Below are 17922 nucleotides of genomic sequence, written 5' to 3'. Positions count from 1 at the left end.
GCGTGCTGACGCGCGGGCTCGAGCCGAGGCCGATTCCGCGCCCGCCATGGCCGACAAAATGGACATGTCTCTGGACGACATCATTAAGCTGAACCGGAGCCAGCGGGGCGGCCGCGGCGGGGGCCGGGGCCGAGGCCGGGCCGGCTCCCAGGGAGGCCGCGGAGCGCAGGCCGCCGCACGAGTGAGCCGGGGCGGCGGGCCCATTCGGAACCGGGCGGCCCTCGCCCGCGGCGCGGCGGGCGGCGGAGGCAGGAACCGGCCGGCGCCCTACAGCCGGGTAAGTGCGGCGGCCGCGGCGGGGCGCGGCGGGCGGGGCGGCGCGCGGCGGGGACGGCGGTGGGCGGGGTCGGGCCGGTGGGCGCGGGCGGCGGGCCGGGCGGGAAGGTCGCGCGCCGGCCGGGCCCGGGAGGGAGGCGGGGACCCTCGCCTTTGTCTGGGCCGGGCAGCCGGCCTCGTGGCGGGGCTTCGGGGGCGCGGCGCGGCGGCCGGGCGGCGAGAAGTTAGTTGGAGGGGACGGAGAAGTTGCGGGACCGGCCCGGGCGCCGCGGGGGCGGGGCGGAGGGCTGGCGGCCGCGGCTGCGAGGGAGCGAGAGCCGCGCAGAGGGACTCACGTTTGTGTTTTCGTGTTTCTTCCCTTTTCAGCCGAAACAACTTCCCGACAAGTGGCAGCACGACCTCTTCGACAGCGGCTTCGGCGGCGGCGCCGGCGTGGAGACGGGCGGGAAGCTGCTGGTGTCCAACCTCGACTTCGGAGTGTCCGACGCTGACATCCAGGTGAGGAGCCGCGCCCCGCGGCCGTCCCCCGCGCGGAGTTAGTCGCGTTGCCTGGGGATGTGGTCCCGGGCCGCCCCGGTCAGGGGCCCGTGCTCCGGGGGAGCGAGGCTGCTGGCTCCGGTGTTCGTCTCCGCGGTCTGCGGAGGCGGGGTAGTGCGTGTCCCCGGCCGCAGGCCCTGAGCCCTGTGTCTCTACCTGTTGTTTCACTTCCCACCACCCTCAGTCTCACTAGTGGCCCGCATTCCAGACCTGCCTTTGGCTGAAGCCCTTTCGTTTGTTTTTTGCTTTTATTGGTTGAGTCCCAGAAGGGATTCAAACTGGTTCACTGGCTAAGCGATGGCACCGTGGGGTCAGGTGTAGAGAAGGCGGGGTCAGGGTGCCCCGCGCTCAGCTGTGGGAGGACAGAGCGAGGCCGGTGAGCACTCACAGTGTCTCAACGCTTTTTTTAAGGTGGTTTCTGGCATCCACTGGAAACCGCTTTTGGTGACTCCTCTTCCCGCGCTGTGCCTGCGGCCGGAGTAGCCCCACACTCTGGGTTCCCTCTCCAACTCCCAGCCTGCCTGAGGTCAGGGCAGTTCCCATGGCAGCGCTTGACTTGAGACTTTGCGGCAGGCTTGAGTAGGAGGAGGGGAAGGTGAGCCAGAACCTGCCCTGGGGGAGGGGCTGGGGCAGGGCTCCCTGACGAGTGGGCCCTTGGAGCCGGTACGCACGGCAGGTGGTGTCCCCGGCTCTGTGATCTCGGCCTTTGCTGGCGGTTGGCACTGTCCTCGGGTGTGTGGTCAGCTCCTTTGTCAAGGAAGACAGCGACTCCAGGGGTGCTCCTCACAGGGGGGCTGTGTGGTGCAGAGGTCAGGCCCTGTGCTGGCAGGGGCCCTCAGGCCCAGCTGTTCTGGAAGTTGCTGTCTTGCCTGCCCCGTCCTTCCCCACGTGTCCACTCCCACTGTCCTGCCCCACCTGTATGTCTGCCCGCCCCCCAGGGAAGTGCCCTCAAATAGCTGACCTCCGGGGGGCTGTCCCTGGGCCCAGGAGGAAGGCATGTGCTGACAGAGTCTTCCTGCCCCTCAGGAACTGTTTGCGGAGTTCGGGACGCTGAAGAAGGCTGCCGTGCACTACGACCGCTCTGGCCGCAGCCTGGGAACCGCCGACGTGCACTTCGAGCGGAAGGCAGACGCCCTGAAAGCCATGAAGCAGTACAATGGCGTCCCTTTGGATGGTGAGCGGGGGTGGGCTCCGGGAAGCTGAGGGCTGCACCCGTATGCTTCCCCCTGGTTGAGGACACTGCCTTTACCCCTTGCCTCCCATTCTGCACCCTCTGCTGCCCCTTCACCTGGACCCCCTCCTTGAGCTCCTTCCCGAAGCTTCACCTTCCCAGCAGCCCCCGGTGCTGCTCTGCAGGCGGGCTGAGGGTGTCAGGGTCCCCCCACCTTTTCACCTGTAAGCAGTGCCACCGGAGTGAGGCGTTGGCAGGCTGCCCTTGGCGCTGTCTTCTCCTCCTCCCAGTGGGTCCAGGTGTCTCTTGGTGGGTTTCCGCTGACGGGAGTGTGCCCCCTTGTGTTCTGCGCAGGCCGCCCCATGAACATCCAGCTCGTCACCTCACAGATAGACACGCAGCGCAGGCCGGTTCAGAGGTGAGTCGCACGTCTGGGGAGCCTTCGGGGGGCTGGCCTCGGCTTATCTTCAGGCCCCAGATGTGAACACCCCCTTCTTCTCGCTAGTGTCAACAGAGGCGGGATGACTAGAAACCGAGCATCCGGAGGCTTCGGCGGCACCCGGAGAGGCGCCCGCGGGGGCAGCCGAGGCAGAGGCAGGGGCACCGGCCGGAGTTCGAAGCAGCAGATCTCCGCGGAGGAGTTGGACGCCCAGCTGGACGCATACAACGCCAGGGTGAGTCCCGGCCGGGGCTGGGGCGGTCCGAGCGGGAGGACGGGAGCCTCCTCTGGTGGAGGCACGACCGCTGACCCCTGTCTCCTGCTGCAGATGGACACCAGTTAAAGCACCAGGAGTCCGGGCACGGAGCTGGGCCAGACGTCCCCGTGCCCTGCTTCCAGAGGGCGGCCGGCGGGGCTGTGGCCAATGATGGAGTTGTTTCTTCTGTTTTGAAATAGGATTTAAAACTCATGTAAAGATTTTCTTTTCCTTTTTTTTTAAAATTCTGAAACAAACCTGTTTTGTACTGAGTTATTTTTGGGATAAATTTTACTGGTTGCTGTTGTGGAGGAGGTGGCGTTTTCACCTTTGCCATAATAAACAGAAACGTGTGTAGAACTGGACCTCTGATTTGATTCGTCGTTGGAGCCCTCAGGCTGGGGGCGACACTTTGGTGCTGACCGGGAGGGAGGAGAGGGATACAGGGAGGAGGGTGACATGTGGTGTCCTGGCAAGCTGGCACTGGAGCTGGGGAGGCGGTGGCTGGGCGGTAGGGGCGGGGAGGAGCCCCAGGGACCCCCAGCCTTCCAGCTGGGACCAGAGGAGGGGTTCCTCGGTCTAGCAGGAAGAGGGACTCATGCATGCTCGGCCAGGCCTCTCCTGGAGGCAGCCTGCAGCTCAGGCTGCTCCCAGTTCCCAAGGGGCTGGAGTGTGACTCAGGAGTGGCCCTGTCACTGCCCCCTCCAGTGCTGTCCCTGCAGAGCCAGTGGCTGTCGCATTGCAGCCTGTGGAACGGGAGGCACTGAAGGACCTCGGAACAGCCGAGCCTGACAAGCTGCTGTGGCCCAGGGGGTGGATGTAACCGGTCGGGTTGTCTAGGCAGAGGCAGGCACATCCCTGAGGAGGTGGCCTTGGGCAGAGGGGCACGGCCAGGCAGGAGACTGCGCGGGGAGTGTTGGCAGGAGAGGTGGGGTCATCTTGGGTCCCTGCTGACCAGAAGTTAAAGTCATTACCTGAGGGAGGGGTGAGGTCTCCAGGCCGGAGGGCATAAGTGCTGGAAGTGCCAGCCTCTGGGGTGGGGAGCCGGGTGGTTCCTCAGTCCTGGGGAGCAGTGCCAGGACCTGAGGGCCGGCCAGGTGCTGGAAACAACTGGGAACAAGAAATCTCAGCCGAAATGGGTTTGGCTCAGTGGATGGAGAGCCTGCAGACTGCAGGGATCCGGGTTCGATTCTGGTCAAGGGCATGTACCTTGGTTTCAGGCACATCCCCAGTAGGGGGCGTGCAAGAGGCAGCTGATCGATGACTCCATTGATGTTTCTAACTCTCACTCTCCCTCCGTAAAAAATCAATAAAATATATATTTTAAAAATCTCAGTGAAAGGCTGTGGAGGAAAATGGGGGAGGGGAAGGCCCTGAGGTAAGGGCCCTGGTGTGACTGGTGGGAGGGGCTGGCGTGGAAGAAGGGGCTGGGTAAGGAGGGCTGTGGGCAGCTCTCTGGCCTCCATGGGTGACATCCATGGACACTGCCTAAGGTGCATGTGGAGTGGGCTTTTGTAGTGTTTCAGTGTGCAGAACGTGAGATGCTTGTTTTAGAAAACGATTTTCAATTGACAGAAAACTTGGGAGGGGTCGATGAGGGAGGAGGGAGACATGTAAAACTTTCAACAATAAAGATTTTTTTAAAAAATACAACATTCAGTGGGCACAAAAGGCTGGTAATACACACAGGGCTGCCAGGTGAACCCTTGTCCTACAGGCGTTGTGAAATGAGAGCTCTATCAAGGTAGTGTTTTTCTCTCAGTGTACAACTCGGTGATGTTACTGTACTGTCACACACCACCAATGTTCCAATTCCAGAATCTTCTCATCACTGCTCAGCCCTTCCTCTCCCGGATTGGCAATGGGCTGCTCAGTCTCTGGGTTTCCATTTTTTTGGTTTTTTTTTTTTAATATATATTTTATTAACTTTTCACAGAGAGGGAGAGTTAGAAACATCCAAGATAAACACTGATCAGCTGCCTCTTGCACACCCCCTTCTGAGGATATGCCCTTGACCAGAATCGAACCTGGGACCTTTCAGTCTGGAGGCTCTACCCACTGAGCCAAACTGGCTTCAGCTGTTTCCCTGTTCTGGGTGTGTCACACAGAAACGGTTTGCACGGGGCCTTCTTATCTGGCTGCTTTAAGTTCCAGTTCGACACTAACCAGCTGACCTCCCGACCAGGGCTCCTGAGGATTTCAAGTGCATTCACTTCATGGCACAAATCAAGGCTTCAGTCCTCTAACTGCTGAGCCATCTGTGACAGATGCCTCATCAGCCACCTGTGACAGGTCTCTCATCAGCCGCTGGGCCTTTGAGCTGCTTCCCTTTTTGGCTGTTAGACTAATGCTGCTAAGCTCATTATTCACACGTCATGTTATGGGATTATAAAGATGGCTATATTTTGCATAAGTGTTTACATGATTTACTGTAGTGAGATGTTATTATTAACGAGTCACCCTAGGATCAACTGACTATTTGGGGGTAATAGCAATAAATAATGCATCATTCAAGATTTTCACGTACAAATGAAACCAGAAGGTAATCTCGTTAATTTTAAGAACATCAACTTGTTTGATCATTTAGCCCAAGCTATGACAGAGTTAATTTTTTTGTTATCTACACAGGTTGCAGAAACAGTTGTAAAACATTTTAGCACAATAGTAAATTAATATCTAATAAAAATTAATGTGAGCATACCAGTTTGTAAATGTATTAATACAAATCCATCATAAACCATTCAAGTTACCATAATGTTTTAATGGCCTTTTTTTGTACTTATTAAACACTCAAGATTTCATAACAGTTAAGAACATCCAATGTCCACCTTTGGGGGTTCCTTGGGCACTTAATTCACTCTAAATATTGACAAATAACAGAGTCATTTCATCTGGTTTTATTTTTCTCAACTATATTTTGAAGAGATTAAGTAACTGATGAGGTTTAAAAAAAATGAATTCCAGCCCTAGCTGGTTTGGCTCAGTGGATAGAGCATCAGCCTGCAGACTAAAGGGTCCTGGGTTTAATTCTGGTCAAGAGCACATGCCCAGTTTCAGCTCCATCTCATCACTGGTGTTTCTATTTCTCCCTTCCTCCCTAAAATCAGTAAAAATATATTTAAGAAAAAAGAATTCCCGCTAAGAAGTGCCAGTGGATTAGAAAATGGCCATTTTTCGATGCCTAATAAAATGCCTGCTGAGAACAATCCCCATGTCCTCTGACGCCACGGGCTTGAGAGGCCCAGGGCACCTCTGCAAGTTTACTGGGGCTCCTCCAGCCGGAGCTGTGGGGGCAGGAGCACCCACAGCACAGAGGGCTGGGCAGGCAAACCCAGCTCCCCACATCCTGGTTTCCTCAGCCCGAGCCACAGCACAGGGAAGCAGCTGTGGTGTGTGTAGCCATAAAGATTGGCTCTTTGTCTGGGTTCCTGGCACGGCTCCCACAGCCCTGGGAATGTGCTGGTAGGAGTGTCCTTTTATCCAGAACAGACGCTGCTCACAGTCGGGTGCGGTGATGTGATGGTTCTGGTGGCCCTGGACAGTGTCCCCACAGCTGCTGGCCCCGCCCTCTGGGGAGGAGCCGAGGCTGGAGATGAGTCAGTCACCACAAACTGGTGGTTTAACCAACCTTGCCTTCTCATGAAGACTCCATAAAAGCCCCTAAACCATGGGTCTGAGGAGGTTCCAGGTCAGTGAACACACGAGGTGGTGCTGGGAGTGTGGTGGGCCCCGACAGGACATGAAACCCCAGTACACCCTCCCTTCCCTGCCCCGTGCATTTCTTGCAAGTCGTGTCCTTTATAATAAACCGATGATCCTAAGAGCTTGACTGAGCTGTGTGACTTATTTCATGGAATTTTCTAACCAAGGGTGGGGAAGTCGTGGTAATCCTCAAATGTGCTGTCTGCTGGCAAAAATGTGGGTCGGTGTGGCTCAGTGGATAGAGCGTCAGCTTGTGGACTGAAGGGTCCCGGGGTTCAATTCCAATAAGAGGCACATGCCCAGGTTTTGGGCTCAATCCCCAGTGGGGGGCGTGCAGGAGGGGAACAATCAATGATTCTCATCATTGATATGTCTCTCTTCCTCTCCCTTCCTCTCTGAAATCAGTAAAAATATATTTTAAAAACAAATTTTGAACTTTCCAGTTGCACATCAATGAGATGGAGGTCCATCCTATAGACAACCCTCTAAGCCCTTCAGAAAGATGCTCATTCAGGCCGAAGCCGGTTTGGCTCAGTGGACAGCGGGTCGGCCTGCGGACTGAAAGGTCCCGGGTTCGATTCCGGTCAAGGGCGTGTACCCTTCCTCTCTGAAATCAGTAAAAACACATTTTAAAGAGAAGTTTTGAGCTTTCCAGTTGCACATCAGTGAGATGGAGGGCCATCCTATGGAGTCTATGGAAGCCCTTAGGGAAGAAAGTTCAAAGTCAGACCGCCTGTCCGAGGCCAGCATCCCCGCGGGGCAGGAGGACCGCCCAAACCGAGGCCCAGGCTGCGCTTGCGGGGATGTTCTCCCCAAGAAACGCTCCACTCGGAGGATCCTGAGCTTCCTTCTTCTTTGGGGCGCTGTCTGGGCCCCGCCTGCTCGCGTTTCCGGTCGGTTGGCACCCTCCGCCCCCGCAGAGGCCCGGCTCCAGGGCTCGAACCAGGGAGGCCGCGGGGGGCGTGAGCGGTCAGTGTGCCCCCCGGGGGCGCCAATAGCGGGAGGCGGGAGGGGGGAGGCCGGCCGTCGCCGACCCGCGCTGGGCTCGGCGGACCCGGCGGAACACGTGGCCGCACGGCCAGCTCGTCCCGCCCGTTCCGGGCGCCTAACGGCACATCGCGGGCGGGAACGCCACGACATCCTGGTGGGGGACACGCAGGAGCCGAGACACGGCTCCGTCCCCCGAACTCGCGGGCTGGGCCGTGGGGGCGCCGGCGACCCGAGACGTCCGCAACGAAGAGCTCAGAACCCGCAACCGCACTTCTTCCCGGTGTGGGGCTGGGGCTCCGCAAGATGGCGGCCGCGCGCTCCCGGCAGCCCCCGCGCCCCCGCGCGTGCGCCCTCTGCCGACCCGCCCGGCGCGAGCGGAAGTCGCGTGACCCCGGAAGTGGCCAGGCGGGCGCGCGCGGGCGGGGCGCGGACGTTCGTCATTTCGTGCGGGAGGGAGTGCGAGCGCGGCGCGGTCGAGCCTCCGGTGAGCGCGGGGGCGGCGGCGCGGCGGCGGGGCGGGGGCGGCGGCGGCGGGGCGGGGGCCGCGCCCTGGTCCGTCCCGCCCGCCGTGGGGTCTGCGGGGGGCGGGGCGGGGGCGGCGGTGACAGCGGGCGGCGGCCCGGGCGCAGGGCGGGGCCCGGGCGCAGGGGCCCCACGTGCGGGCGGGGGGCGCGGGCCCGCGGCCGGGCGGGTGCCGGCGCCTTTTGTGGCCGCCGCTCGTGCCCCGCGGCGCCCCCGCCCCGCCGGTGCGCGCGGGCGGGGACCAGGCCCGTCGCCCCTCCCCTGGGGAAGGCGCGCCGGCCCCCGGCGGTCCCCGCGCTTCCCACCCCACCCCGCGCCGCCCAGATTGCGGCCCGGCCTGCGGAAGTGCGGGGCGGCGGCGTCGCCTCCGTAGGATCCCGTCGCCTGCGGCCGCGCTCGGTGGCGTTAGGGCGTGAGCCTTGGGGACGGATCCGGAGGAAGCGGCGGGGGACCGGGAAGAGCGGGCGGGCCCCTCACGCCTGCCCGCAGGCACGCTCGCCCGGAGAGCAAGGCAGCCCTTTGTGGGATCTGGTGACGCGGGCAGGTCCGGGCTGCCTCCCCCGGGCACCCCGGCTGGGCCCCCACCACCGTGCACGGCTCGCCGGGCCGAGGGGCTTTCCGACGCCCCAGGATTGCGGGGAGGGCGGGAGGGATCCCAGGCTCACGCCCTGCTCCCGCTGCAGCGCGTTCCCAGCTCCAGGTCCCAAGCCCTCCCCGCGGGCAGACACCTTGCGTTCCTCCGCCCTTCTGAGACCCACCTGTGGGGCTCCCCTGGCCGTGCATCCTTCGAGGCCTGGCTCTGGGCTAGGACGGGGCCCAAGGGGCATTCCTGGCCGGGGAAGCTCCCAAACCAGCAGGCGGGGGCCCTGCCGGCGAGGGCCTGGGCAGCTTAGAAGAGCAGCAGGACTCGAGGGGACTCTCCGGGGCCTGGCCAGAGGGACCGGGGTCACTGCCGCTGCTCCCTGGAGCGCGGGTAGCAGGCTGCGCGTCCCCGTTAGTCCTGGGAGGCATTCTTCGGGTGGAGCCCCCTCCCAGTGTCCCCGCGGGTCCCCTGAGGTTAGTGTGGCCCCTCTGGCTCCTGCTCCAGAAGGCCCCCCCTCCCCTCGGGCACAGGGGGCCTGGCCTGCAGAGGCCTCTTCACACACGCACCCTTGCAGCCAAGGGGCAGGAGGGGGCCGCGGTGGGGCCCCGCAGGCTGCCGCAGTGCCCCCGCCCACAGGTGCCCAGGTCCAGCGAGAGGGGAGATGGCCGAGCAGGAGCCCACCGCCGAGCAGCTGGCACAGATTGCGGCCGAGAACGAGGAGGACGAGCACTCGGTCAACTACAAGCCCCCGGCCCAGAAGAGCATCCAGGAGATCCAGGAGCTGGACAAGGACGACGAGAGCCTGCGCAAGTACAAGGAGGCCCTGCTGGGCCGCGTGGCCGTGTCCGCCGACCCCAACGTCCCCAACGTGGTGGTGACCCGCCTGACGCTCGTGTGCAGCACGGCCCCCGGCCCCCTGGAGCTGGACCTGACAGGTGGGCGGCACCTCCGCTCCCGGATAGCGGCCTCCTGTGTTTTCTGGGGACCTGGCGCCCTCTGGTGGGGGCCACAGGAAGTGCAGCCGAGGGCTTGGCTCTGAAGGCTTTGGCTTTGAGGGCCTGGGTCCCTCTGGGGGCGGGAGGGGCAGTGGCTGCCCCGCCCCAGCCTCCTCGAGCGCTGTCCCCCACACAGGTGACCTGGAGAGCTTCAAGAAGCAGTCCTTTGTGCTGAAGGAGGGTGTGGAATATCGGATAAAGATCTCTTTCCGGGTAAGGCGGAGGCTCCGGAGGGCCAGGCCAGGCTGGGGCTGGAGAGCCCCGCTGAGCCCACTTGGTCCCTCCCTGCAGGTGAACCGCGAGATCGTGTCTGGCATGAAGTACATCCAGCACACATACCGGAAAGGCGTCAAGAGTGAGTGAGATGGTGCCAGGCCGAGGGAGACAGCCGGCGGCTGGGCTGGGAGGGGGCGGAGCACGGGGCCCAGGGGTCCTGGCTCCCTAGGGGTGAGGAGAGGCGGCGTGGGGAGGGGTGGGGAGGGGCGGCGTGGGGAGGGGTGAGGAGGGGCGGCGTGGGGAGGGGCGGCGTGTGCCCTGACCGCACTGCCCCTGCCCCGCAGTCGACAAGACTGACTACATGGTGGGCAGCTACGGGCCCCGGGCCGAGGAGTACGAGTTCCTGACGCCCATGGAGGAGGCGCCCAAGGGCATGCTGGCCCGCGGCAGCTACAACATCAAATCCCGCTTCACCGACGACGACAAGACTGACCACCTGTCCTGGGAGTGGAACCTCACCATCAAGAAGGAGTGGAAGGACTGAGCCTGGCCCGGGAGACGGGCAGGGCGGGCGGACGGAGGGATGTGCGCGCCCCCACCCCACCCCCACCCCATACCAAAGTGCTGACAGGGCCCTGCCCAGGCTGCCACATGCCGTCCGCCTCCTGCCCCCTCAGCCCCGCCTCCTGGATAGTCTAGTGTCCCGCTGCTTCCACCTGTGCTGGGGGTGGGGCCGCAGCTCAGGCCCCTCCCCTGGGTCCCTCCCGGGTCCCCACCTGTCCTCGCCCCGGAGGCCCTGGCGTTCCCAAGGCAGTGGGAGCTCAGTCCCTGGGCCGTGTCAGTTGTCTGTTCCCCCTCAGGGGTGGGGTGGGGTGGGGTGCACGATGCAGGGCCTTGGGCCGGCCGTCCTTCCAGCTTCGCTCCTCCCTGGTCAGTTCACCCATTGCTGTCTGTAACCGTCTAACCATGATGCCTTAACATGTGGAACGTGTGCTGTGGGGCCGTCACTAACCTCTAACCCTGTGTCTGCATGAGCATGTGGTCTCCCAGTCCTGCCGCCCCATCTCGGTCCCCGTGGCTGGAAGGTGTGGACACACTGCTGCTCCCCCAGCCAGGGCCTGGCCAGCGCCCTCCAACCCTTTCCCCTCCCTTCCCCCTCCCGCCAGGGCTGAGGGGCAGCTCCCGGGCCTGGGAAAAGCCAAATTGCCAAAACTGAAGTCGCCTCCGGCACCATCTGAGAGGCCAGTGTCCTTACGCCTCTCCCTCTGTCCCAGTGGCAGCACCACCCAGCCCAGGGCCCGCAGAGCCCTCGGACAAAGCCAGGGCCCAGCCTCACTGCCCCGGACCCCGGCCTGGAGGGCGTGGCTGGCCTGTCAGTATTTATTGCCTCCATATGTGCCGTCCTCTGGGCCCGCTGGCCTGCCACTCTGCCCCCAGGCTCCATGCCGCCACCCCCGGCCCCCCCGGACTCAGCCAGGACAACTGTGGGACCAAGCGTGCACAGTCGGAGCTATCCCCTGTGCCCCTCCGAGGTCAGGCCCGGCTGGAACGCACAGGAGCCTGTCCCTGCTTCTCTGACCGGGAAATAAACTCCCCTGAGGAACCTGTGTCTGCTGCCTGAATCTCGGGAAGGAGGGCGGGGCCCATTCCTCTGCCGTCTGAGAGCCAGGTGTGGCTGCCACGGCCCTGCCCGGACTGAAGGGCTGAAAGCCCTGCCTCGCCCTTGGCAGAGGTGCCTGTGGGCGGGTCAGAGCTGGAAACTCCCGAAGGACCCGGGATGGGGGGGGTGGGCAGGCAGGCTGTGGTTCAGTGACCTGCCCTTGAGCCCGACACCCACTCCTGGCCTCGGAGGAAATGCCCCAACCCCAGAGAGGAAGGAACTGCCCATGGGGCAGTACATTGGAACCAAGGGTGACTGGGCCCAGAGGGTGTGGGGGGCCTGAGGCTGGGGTGCCACGGTAGAGAGGAGGGCAGTGCCTGGGGCAGGGCCAGGGCTCCAAAGTGGATTGGGAGGGTGGAGCTGTCCCGGGGAGCCTTCAAGGGCCACTGGTAACACGCACACCTGGCCCTGCATGGGATAGGGTGGTGGGTAACCCAAGCCTCAGACGGGGTCAGTTCCACGCGCCCCTTCTGCCCTCTGAGCCCCTTAAAATGGTTGTGGCCCGGCCGGCTGGGCTCCGAGGCTGAGCACGGACCTGTCAACCAGGAGGTTGCAGTACATGCTCAGGTTGCAGGCTCGATCCCCAGTAGGGGGCGTGCAGGAGGCAGTGCAGCAGTGATTCTCATTGATGTTTCCATCTTCCCCTGTGAAGTCAATAAAAACTTTTTTTTTCTAAGTGGCTGTGTCCCAGGCTGGGGCAGGAGCTTCTGCTTGCTGGCCATGCCCTCCCCGCCTGCCACTCTTCCCAGAGCTTATCAGCAGGAGCCCTGCCAGCTGGGTGGCCAGGAAATGCCCTCCTGCCCCACAGGTCAGTGACCACAGGTCCTGGCCAGGACGGCTCCCGAGGGCTGGCCGCCTCCTCCCCTCCCTACAGGACCCTGTGGTTCCCGGGGGCCTGTGCCCTGTGCTGGGGGACAAAGGGTGCTCCCCGCTTTGCCGGCTCAGACAGCACCAGAGCAGCCCAGGAAGCAGCCCGGCCCCGGGCTCTGTGTTCCATGGGCAAAGGCCCTCCGTGTCCCCTCGCAGCACCGGCCGCCCCAGCCCAGGGGACAGGCTTCGGTGGGGGAAGCAGGGGGCTGGCAGAGCCCGGCCTTTCCCTCTCACGTCAGACGCAGGCAGCTGGGAGCCAGGAGGCCGCCCCTGGAGAGGCTGGTGGGGGCAGTGAGGCAGCGGCTCTGTGCACTGGCGCAGGCTGGTGGGGGCAGTGAGGCAGCGGCTCTGTGCACTGGCGCAGGCCCGCGCGGCGTCCTCAGCCCAGAGGCCTGTTTTCGAGCTCGCATTTTCCCAGCTGCACCCGTGACCTCAGACCCCGAGTGCCAAGTTGTACAGGCGCACCGCCAGCAGCCAGGACTTTGTCCTGGCTCCTCCCCGGCGAAAGGTCACTCAAGGTGGCACCGACAGAACCTGCATGACGTGTCTCTCGGTCCCAAGTCTAATCTGATCTTTCGGGGTGCACCCTGAACCCGTCCACCCGGTGCTCCTGGGCCTGGCTGCCTCCCCTGCCAGCCTGTGGTCCCCCTCCCCCAGCCATACTCCAAGCTCCTGCCTCCTCACCCACCCCAGTGGACCCTCCTTCCCGGGAGGGGGTGCCTTCCTGCCCCACAGGTCAGTGACCACAGTCACCAGAGCCGGACCCTGGGTGAGACCAATCCCCAGTCACTGTGACAAGGATCTCCAGTCCCCAGCACTGGCCACCCTGCCGTCGCGCCATGTCAGTCCACCAGGCCACGCTGACCACAGCACCGGCTTTCCGGCTCCGCTCCCACCTGTGCCCTCACCGTGGCACAGCCCTGCGTCCCACTGCTGCTCACCCTGGTGTCCACCAGCATGCTGTTCACCTCTCAGCCCTTGCACCCCAACCCGGCTGCGGTGGGAAGGGATGTGTAATCTGAGGACTGTTTAGAAGAGGAGCATTTATCACATTGATCTGCTCAAGAGTTCAATCCATATTTATTTATTATTTTTTAATATATTTTATTGATTTTTTTACAGAGAGGAAGGGACAGGGATAGAGAGCTAGTAGAAACATCGATAAGAGAGAACATCGACCAGCTGCCTCCTGCACAGGGTGAAATTGTTTCTATTTCTCCCTCTCTGAAATAAAATAAAAATAGCCCAAGCCAGTTTGGCTCAGTGGATAGAGCGTCGGTCTGTGGACTGAAAGGTCCCGGGTTCAGTTCCGGTCAAGGGCATATACCTTGGTTGCGGGCACATCCCCGGTAGAAGGTGTGCAAGAGGCAGCATACCTCCTACTGGGGATGATTCTCTCTCATCGATGTTTCTGAATCTCTATCCCTTTTTCTTCCTCTCTGGAAAAATCAATAAAATATTTTATTTTTTATTTTTAATATATTTTATTGATTTTGTACAGAGAGGGAGAAATAGAGAGCTAGAAACATCGATGAGAGAGAGTCATCGATCAGCTGCCTCTTGCACACCCCTTACTGGGGATGTGCCGCAACCAAGGTACATGCCCTTGACTGGAATCGAACTTGGGTCCCTTTGGTCCCCAAGCCGACGCTCTATCCATTGAGCCACACCGGTCTCGGCTCAATAAAATATTTTAAAATATAATAAAAATGCATTAAGCAAACAAGAAACCGCCCCATGACCCAGAGCCCGTCAGGCTGCTGTCCCAGGCCTGGGACGGGCTGCGGCCACCTGGGCTGCAGAACAGAGGCCGTCACACCTGCCTCACGGTGAGCTCCTCAGCTGCAGCCAGAGGCTGACTCAGCTGGAGTGGGTTCGACGTAGCCAGCGGCCTGACCCTCACCTGGCTGCTCCCCCGGGTCCCAATGTCTCCTCTGGAATCACTTCACTGGGTGCTCTGGGGCTACCTCCCACCGTCACCAACGAACACACATGGGTTACCAGTGCCTTCACTCCGTCCCCCTCAGCTGAAGAGACTTGAGCCCCCGGACTGAAGCGTCTGTGCTCTGAGGTGCCACCATTTAGATGCTTCAGGCCTGGGGCTTCAGTCTAGATGGGATGCAAATGTCCCTCCTCTCAGGTCCCCAAATGCGGTCAGTAAAACGGGGTCACAGCAATGACAGGAAACCTGGGAGTGAGGGCGCAGCCACGGGGCAGTCCCACGGGGCCCCAGAGCAGAGGGCAGTGAACTGGGGTGGAGGCACATGGGAGGCACATGCTCCATGCAGGAAGTTCCCGCTACGGTACAGTCACCCCGAGAAGCAGGCAGTACCCCAGCGGGTACAGCCACCTCGGCCTGACCCTTGCTCCAGTGGAAGTGGGGGAGGTGCGGACCTGGTCGGGACCTCGGGGAGCAGCCATTTTTCGAGATGAGAAAACAGGCCTGGGGAGCAGCCTGCCTTGGGGAGCAACAGATTAACAAACGCAAGCTCCAGAGAAGCACGAGGCTCCTTCGGCTTCCCCATTTCTGAAATCAGGATGTTGGTCGACGTGTACATTGGATGTGGGAGTGTTTCCCCTTTTCCTGCCAAGTTATTAAATGGTGATGAGTCTTAAAATCCAGCGGTGGCGGCGGCTCACAAACAAGGAAGCGACTACAAATAAAGGGGAGCGCTTCCGGGAGGAGGGGGTGAGGGGGAGTGGGGCGGCGGGTCCTGGTACACCCAGCGAGGAGCCACGTTAAACACCAATGAATGTCAACGTACGTAAATGCGTGTTTGGCCCCAAACACCCCAACCCGTCAGACCGAGGATGAAGGAACACCCTCTCCCCCATGTCCCGGGTCTGTTGTTCCACTCCGGCCGCCGCGGGCGGGCAGCCTCGGGGGCAGCGGCGAAGGGAGCTGCGTGGGGCCGGGTTTTGCGGCGGCTTCGCGGCGTCCGGGGTGCATGTGACGGCGGGGCAGCTCCGGGGGACCTGGCGCCGGGGGAGGGGGCTCCTCCAGGCCCGCGGCCGGCTCCAGCCCCGGCGCACCCTCTGCGGGGGCCCTGGCCCGGTTCCTCGTTTCTGCACTTTCAGGTGCAGCCGCCCGGCCTCCCCTTCCTCCGCCCACTCCGCGCTGGTGCCTGAGGCGCTCGGCTCCCGGGACCGGATCCCGCAGCAGCCGAACCCGAGCCCCTCGCCGCCGAGCCCAGACGCCCCTCGTAGGCGCCGCACGGGATGCACGCGCGCCGGAAGTTGCGTCACCCAGCTTCCGGCCCGACGAGCCGGGGGGCGGGATCAGTGACGGACACGCGATCCAGTAAGAAAGCAACACGAGGGGTTTCGGAGGCCCCGGCGCAGCTCCGCCCCTCGGCGGGCGGGGGACTCCACCCACTGCCACGTTCGACGGCGGAACGCGAGGGGTGCGCGCACCTCCCGGCCAATCAGGAGCCGCAGATCCCGGGGCTCCGCAGGTGTCAGCCATTCCAGAACCCGAGAAAGAGGTGGGGAAAGCCACCAGTCATGAGTCGAGGCGGAGAAAGTTCTTCTCCAGGAGCCAATCAGGGGCCGGGGCAGAGTGCGAGCGCGAGCTCCTCGGCCAATCCCGGGCGGCAGCGATGGAGCCCTCTGGGGCTCTTCCGAATCTGGGGTCGGAGAGGGTGTCGGCGTCCAATCCGAGCGCGGCAGGGGCGGGCCCCGGAGCCGACCGGCCAATAGAGGGTGGGCGCGGGCGGGCACGCGCGCGCGGCGGCCAGGTTTATAAGGACGAGGCAGGCGGCGCGCGCTCTCGTGGCCTCGCTGTCCGGCGGCGCCAACCGAAGCGCTGTCCCTGCTGCCGACATGCTGCGCCGCGTTCTGCTCCGCCTGGCCCTGGCCCTGGCCGTGCTGGCCCGCGCGGGCGCTGCGCCCGAGGAGGAGGACCACGTCCTAGTGCTCAACAAGGGCAACTTCGAGGAGGCGCTGGCGGCCCACAAGTACCTGCTGGTGGAGTTCTGTGAGTGCCTCCCGGCCTGCCGCGGGGCGGGGAGGGGACGGAGCTGGTGGCTCCCAGGGCGGCTGGGGGGGCGGATAGAGGGCCGGGCACCCGTCCCCGACCTCCCTCTCCGCCTCCCTGCACCTCGCAGCGGGGTGGGTCCTCGGGGCCAGGAGCGTTGTGGACACAGATCCCAGCCCCTCCGCCTGGGCTGAAGCAGCCCCGGACCTGCGGCCCAGGTCCCTCCCCGCGCGCCAGTGCCCCCGGGACTCCCTCCTGCCCCGGCCGGACGCGGGCTGAGAGCCAGGACCGCTTGCGTACCTGACATCTACCTCCATGGCAGGATCCCTCTCTTGTTTTTAAGAACAGGCTGGGCCGTGGGAGGTGCCTCACATACAAAGCACTCAGGGTCCAGCCCCCCCACGTACCTGCTCCCCGGGATTTTAGAAAATGCAAAGGGATCCCAGCCCCGGTCCTGCCCGCACCCCCGCCAGCCGATGACAGCTCTCACTGGGACCCAAACCTGGTGCTTTGGGTGTTCACTGTCTGGGCTGGAGACCTCAGGCCCCACACAGCTGCTAGCCTTGACTCGGAGAGAACCCGCTGTATAAAGACCCAGTTGCAAATCTGAGGCTCGGGCAGGTGTGCCCAGATGTGCATCACAGCACGTTCGAGTGATGAGGTCTCCATGCTTCTTAGCTTCTCCGCCGTCCCGGGGGCAATCCCAGGGCAGGCCTGCCCACTGCCCTGCGGGTGATCGGAAGTCGCTGGCCGTTGGAACCGTTGGTCTCCCCGTGCCCTGCGGGGACAGAGCAGAGGCGGGTGGTTTCTCATTCGTGGCCTCTGCCCCCATATTGCCCAAGAGGACCGCGCTATCAGCCCAGCCTAGCAGCTCCGGGTTATCTCCCTGAGCTGATAAGATACCCAGGAGGGAGTGCCCTGGAGAGGGAGCCCGGGAGCGGTCCAGTGAGTGCTCTTCAGCCTCTTGCTCTCCTTCCAGATGCCCCCTGGTGTGGCCACTGCAAGGCCCTGGCCCCCGAGTATGCCAAAGCGGCCGGGAAGCTGAAGGCCGAAGGCTCCGAGATCAGACTGGCAAAGGTGGACGCCACGGAGGAGTCGGACCTGGCCCAGCAGTATGGCGTCCGCGGCTACCCCACCATCAAGTTCTTCAAGAATGGAGACACGGCTGCCCCCAAAGAGTATACAGGTGGGCCGGCCGCGCCGCCCTCGCTGCCCCGCGGGGTCCGCCCGCCATCCTGGGAAATCGCGGTGGGGGGCGGGGGGGTGTTCAGGAACTGGAGGGAGCCTGGCCTTGGACCTGCTCTCCGCCCGGTTCTAGTTCAGGAACTCCCGTCCGGGAAGGGCCTCACAGGTGGAAGGGGCGTACTCGGGGTTGGATGGCAGGGAAGAGGGAGCCGGAGCGGCCGGTGCTGGGGGTCTTCCTGGGAGGCTGAGTCACAGCTGTTGGGCAGAACTCGAATTCAAGCCCGTCGCCTCAGCCGCTGCTCCTGGCTCAGGCTGCTCGGTGGGCTGGGCCGAGTCCGGGCAGCGCCTGTGATGAAAGAGGCTGTCACCCAGAGAACCGGTTCCGTGGCTCCGCCGAGCCCTGCAGCAGCCGCCTGTGAATTCTGACACCAGCTCCGGTCCTGCCTGCTGGTCCCATGCTCACTTTGGAGCAGGAAGTGCCTTGTCCAGCCCCCTGCCCTCCGAACCCTGGGCTTGTGGGCGGGGCCGCCCGTCCCACCTGTGA

At 63.0% G+C, this 17922-nt stretch overlaps 3 protein-coding genes across 8 annotated transcripts in view; all 3 read left to right on the top strand.

Annotated features, from left to right (window-relative positions):
• The first annotated feature begins 46 nt into the window (after positions 1 to 46).
• Positions 47 to 3039, top strand: ALYREF (Aly/REF export factor). The gene is made up of 6 exons (XM_036412396.2): positions 47 to 277; positions 643 to 774; positions 1840 to 1987; positions 2339 to 2402; positions 2490 to 2658; positions 2752 to 3039. The coding sequence occupies exons 1-6, from the start codon at positions 47 to 49 to the stop codon at positions 2764 to 2766; spliced, it is 759 nt and encodes a 252-aa protein (XP_036268289.1). The 3' UTR covers positions 2767 to 3039.
• Positions 3040 to 7729: 4690 nt separating this feature from the next.
• On the top strand, positions 7730 to 11290 carry ARHGDIA (Rho GDP dissociation inhibitor alpha). Of its 2 annotated transcripts, none has more exons than XM_036412372.2 (5): positions 7730 to 7855; positions 9113 to 9411; positions 9608 to 9684; positions 9763 to 9826; positions 10032 to 11290. In XM_036412372.2, the coding sequence occupies exons 2-5, from the start codon at positions 9138 to 9140 to the stop codon at positions 10229 to 10231; spliced, it is 615 nt and encodes a 204-aa protein (XP_036268265.1). In that variant the 5' UTR covers positions 7730 to 7855; positions 9113 to 9137; the 3' UTR covers positions 10232 to 11290. The 2 variants fall into 2 exon arrangements, with proteins under 2 accessions (XP_036268265.1, XP_045428270.1); XM_045572314.1 differs by having other exon boundaries at positions 7751 to 7858; positions 9117 to 9411.
• A 4640-nt stretch (positions 11291 to 15930) lies between these two features.
• Positions 15931 to 17922, top strand: part of P4HB (prolyl 4-hydroxylase subunit beta) — a 36836-nt gene continuing 34844 nt past the window's right edge. For all 5 annotated transcript variants that reach the window (XM_045572264.1, XM_036412275.2, XM_045572263.1 and 2 more), the window contains exons 1-2: positions 15931 to 16193; positions 17173 to 17379. In XM_045572264.1, the coding sequence (XP_045428220.1) occupies positions 16040 to 16193; positions 17173 to 17379 (361 nt within the window). In that variant the 5' untranslated portion in view covers positions 15931 to 16039. The remainder of the gene's footprint in view (positions 16194 to 17172; positions 17380 to 17922) is intronic.

The sequence above is a fragment of the Pipistrellus kuhlii genome, unplaced genomic scaffold, assembly GCF_014108245.1.
Source record: "Pipistrellus kuhlii isolate mPipKuh1 unplaced genomic scaffold, mPipKuh1.p scaffold_m20_p_44, whole genome shotgun sequence".
Classification (NCBI taxonomy): Eukaryota; Metazoa; Chordata; class Mammalia; order Chiroptera; family Vespertilionidae; genus Pipistrellus; species Pipistrellus kuhlii.
Note: the sequence above shows the minus strand (reverse complement) of the source record. Positions and strands in the feature narration are given on the sequence as shown.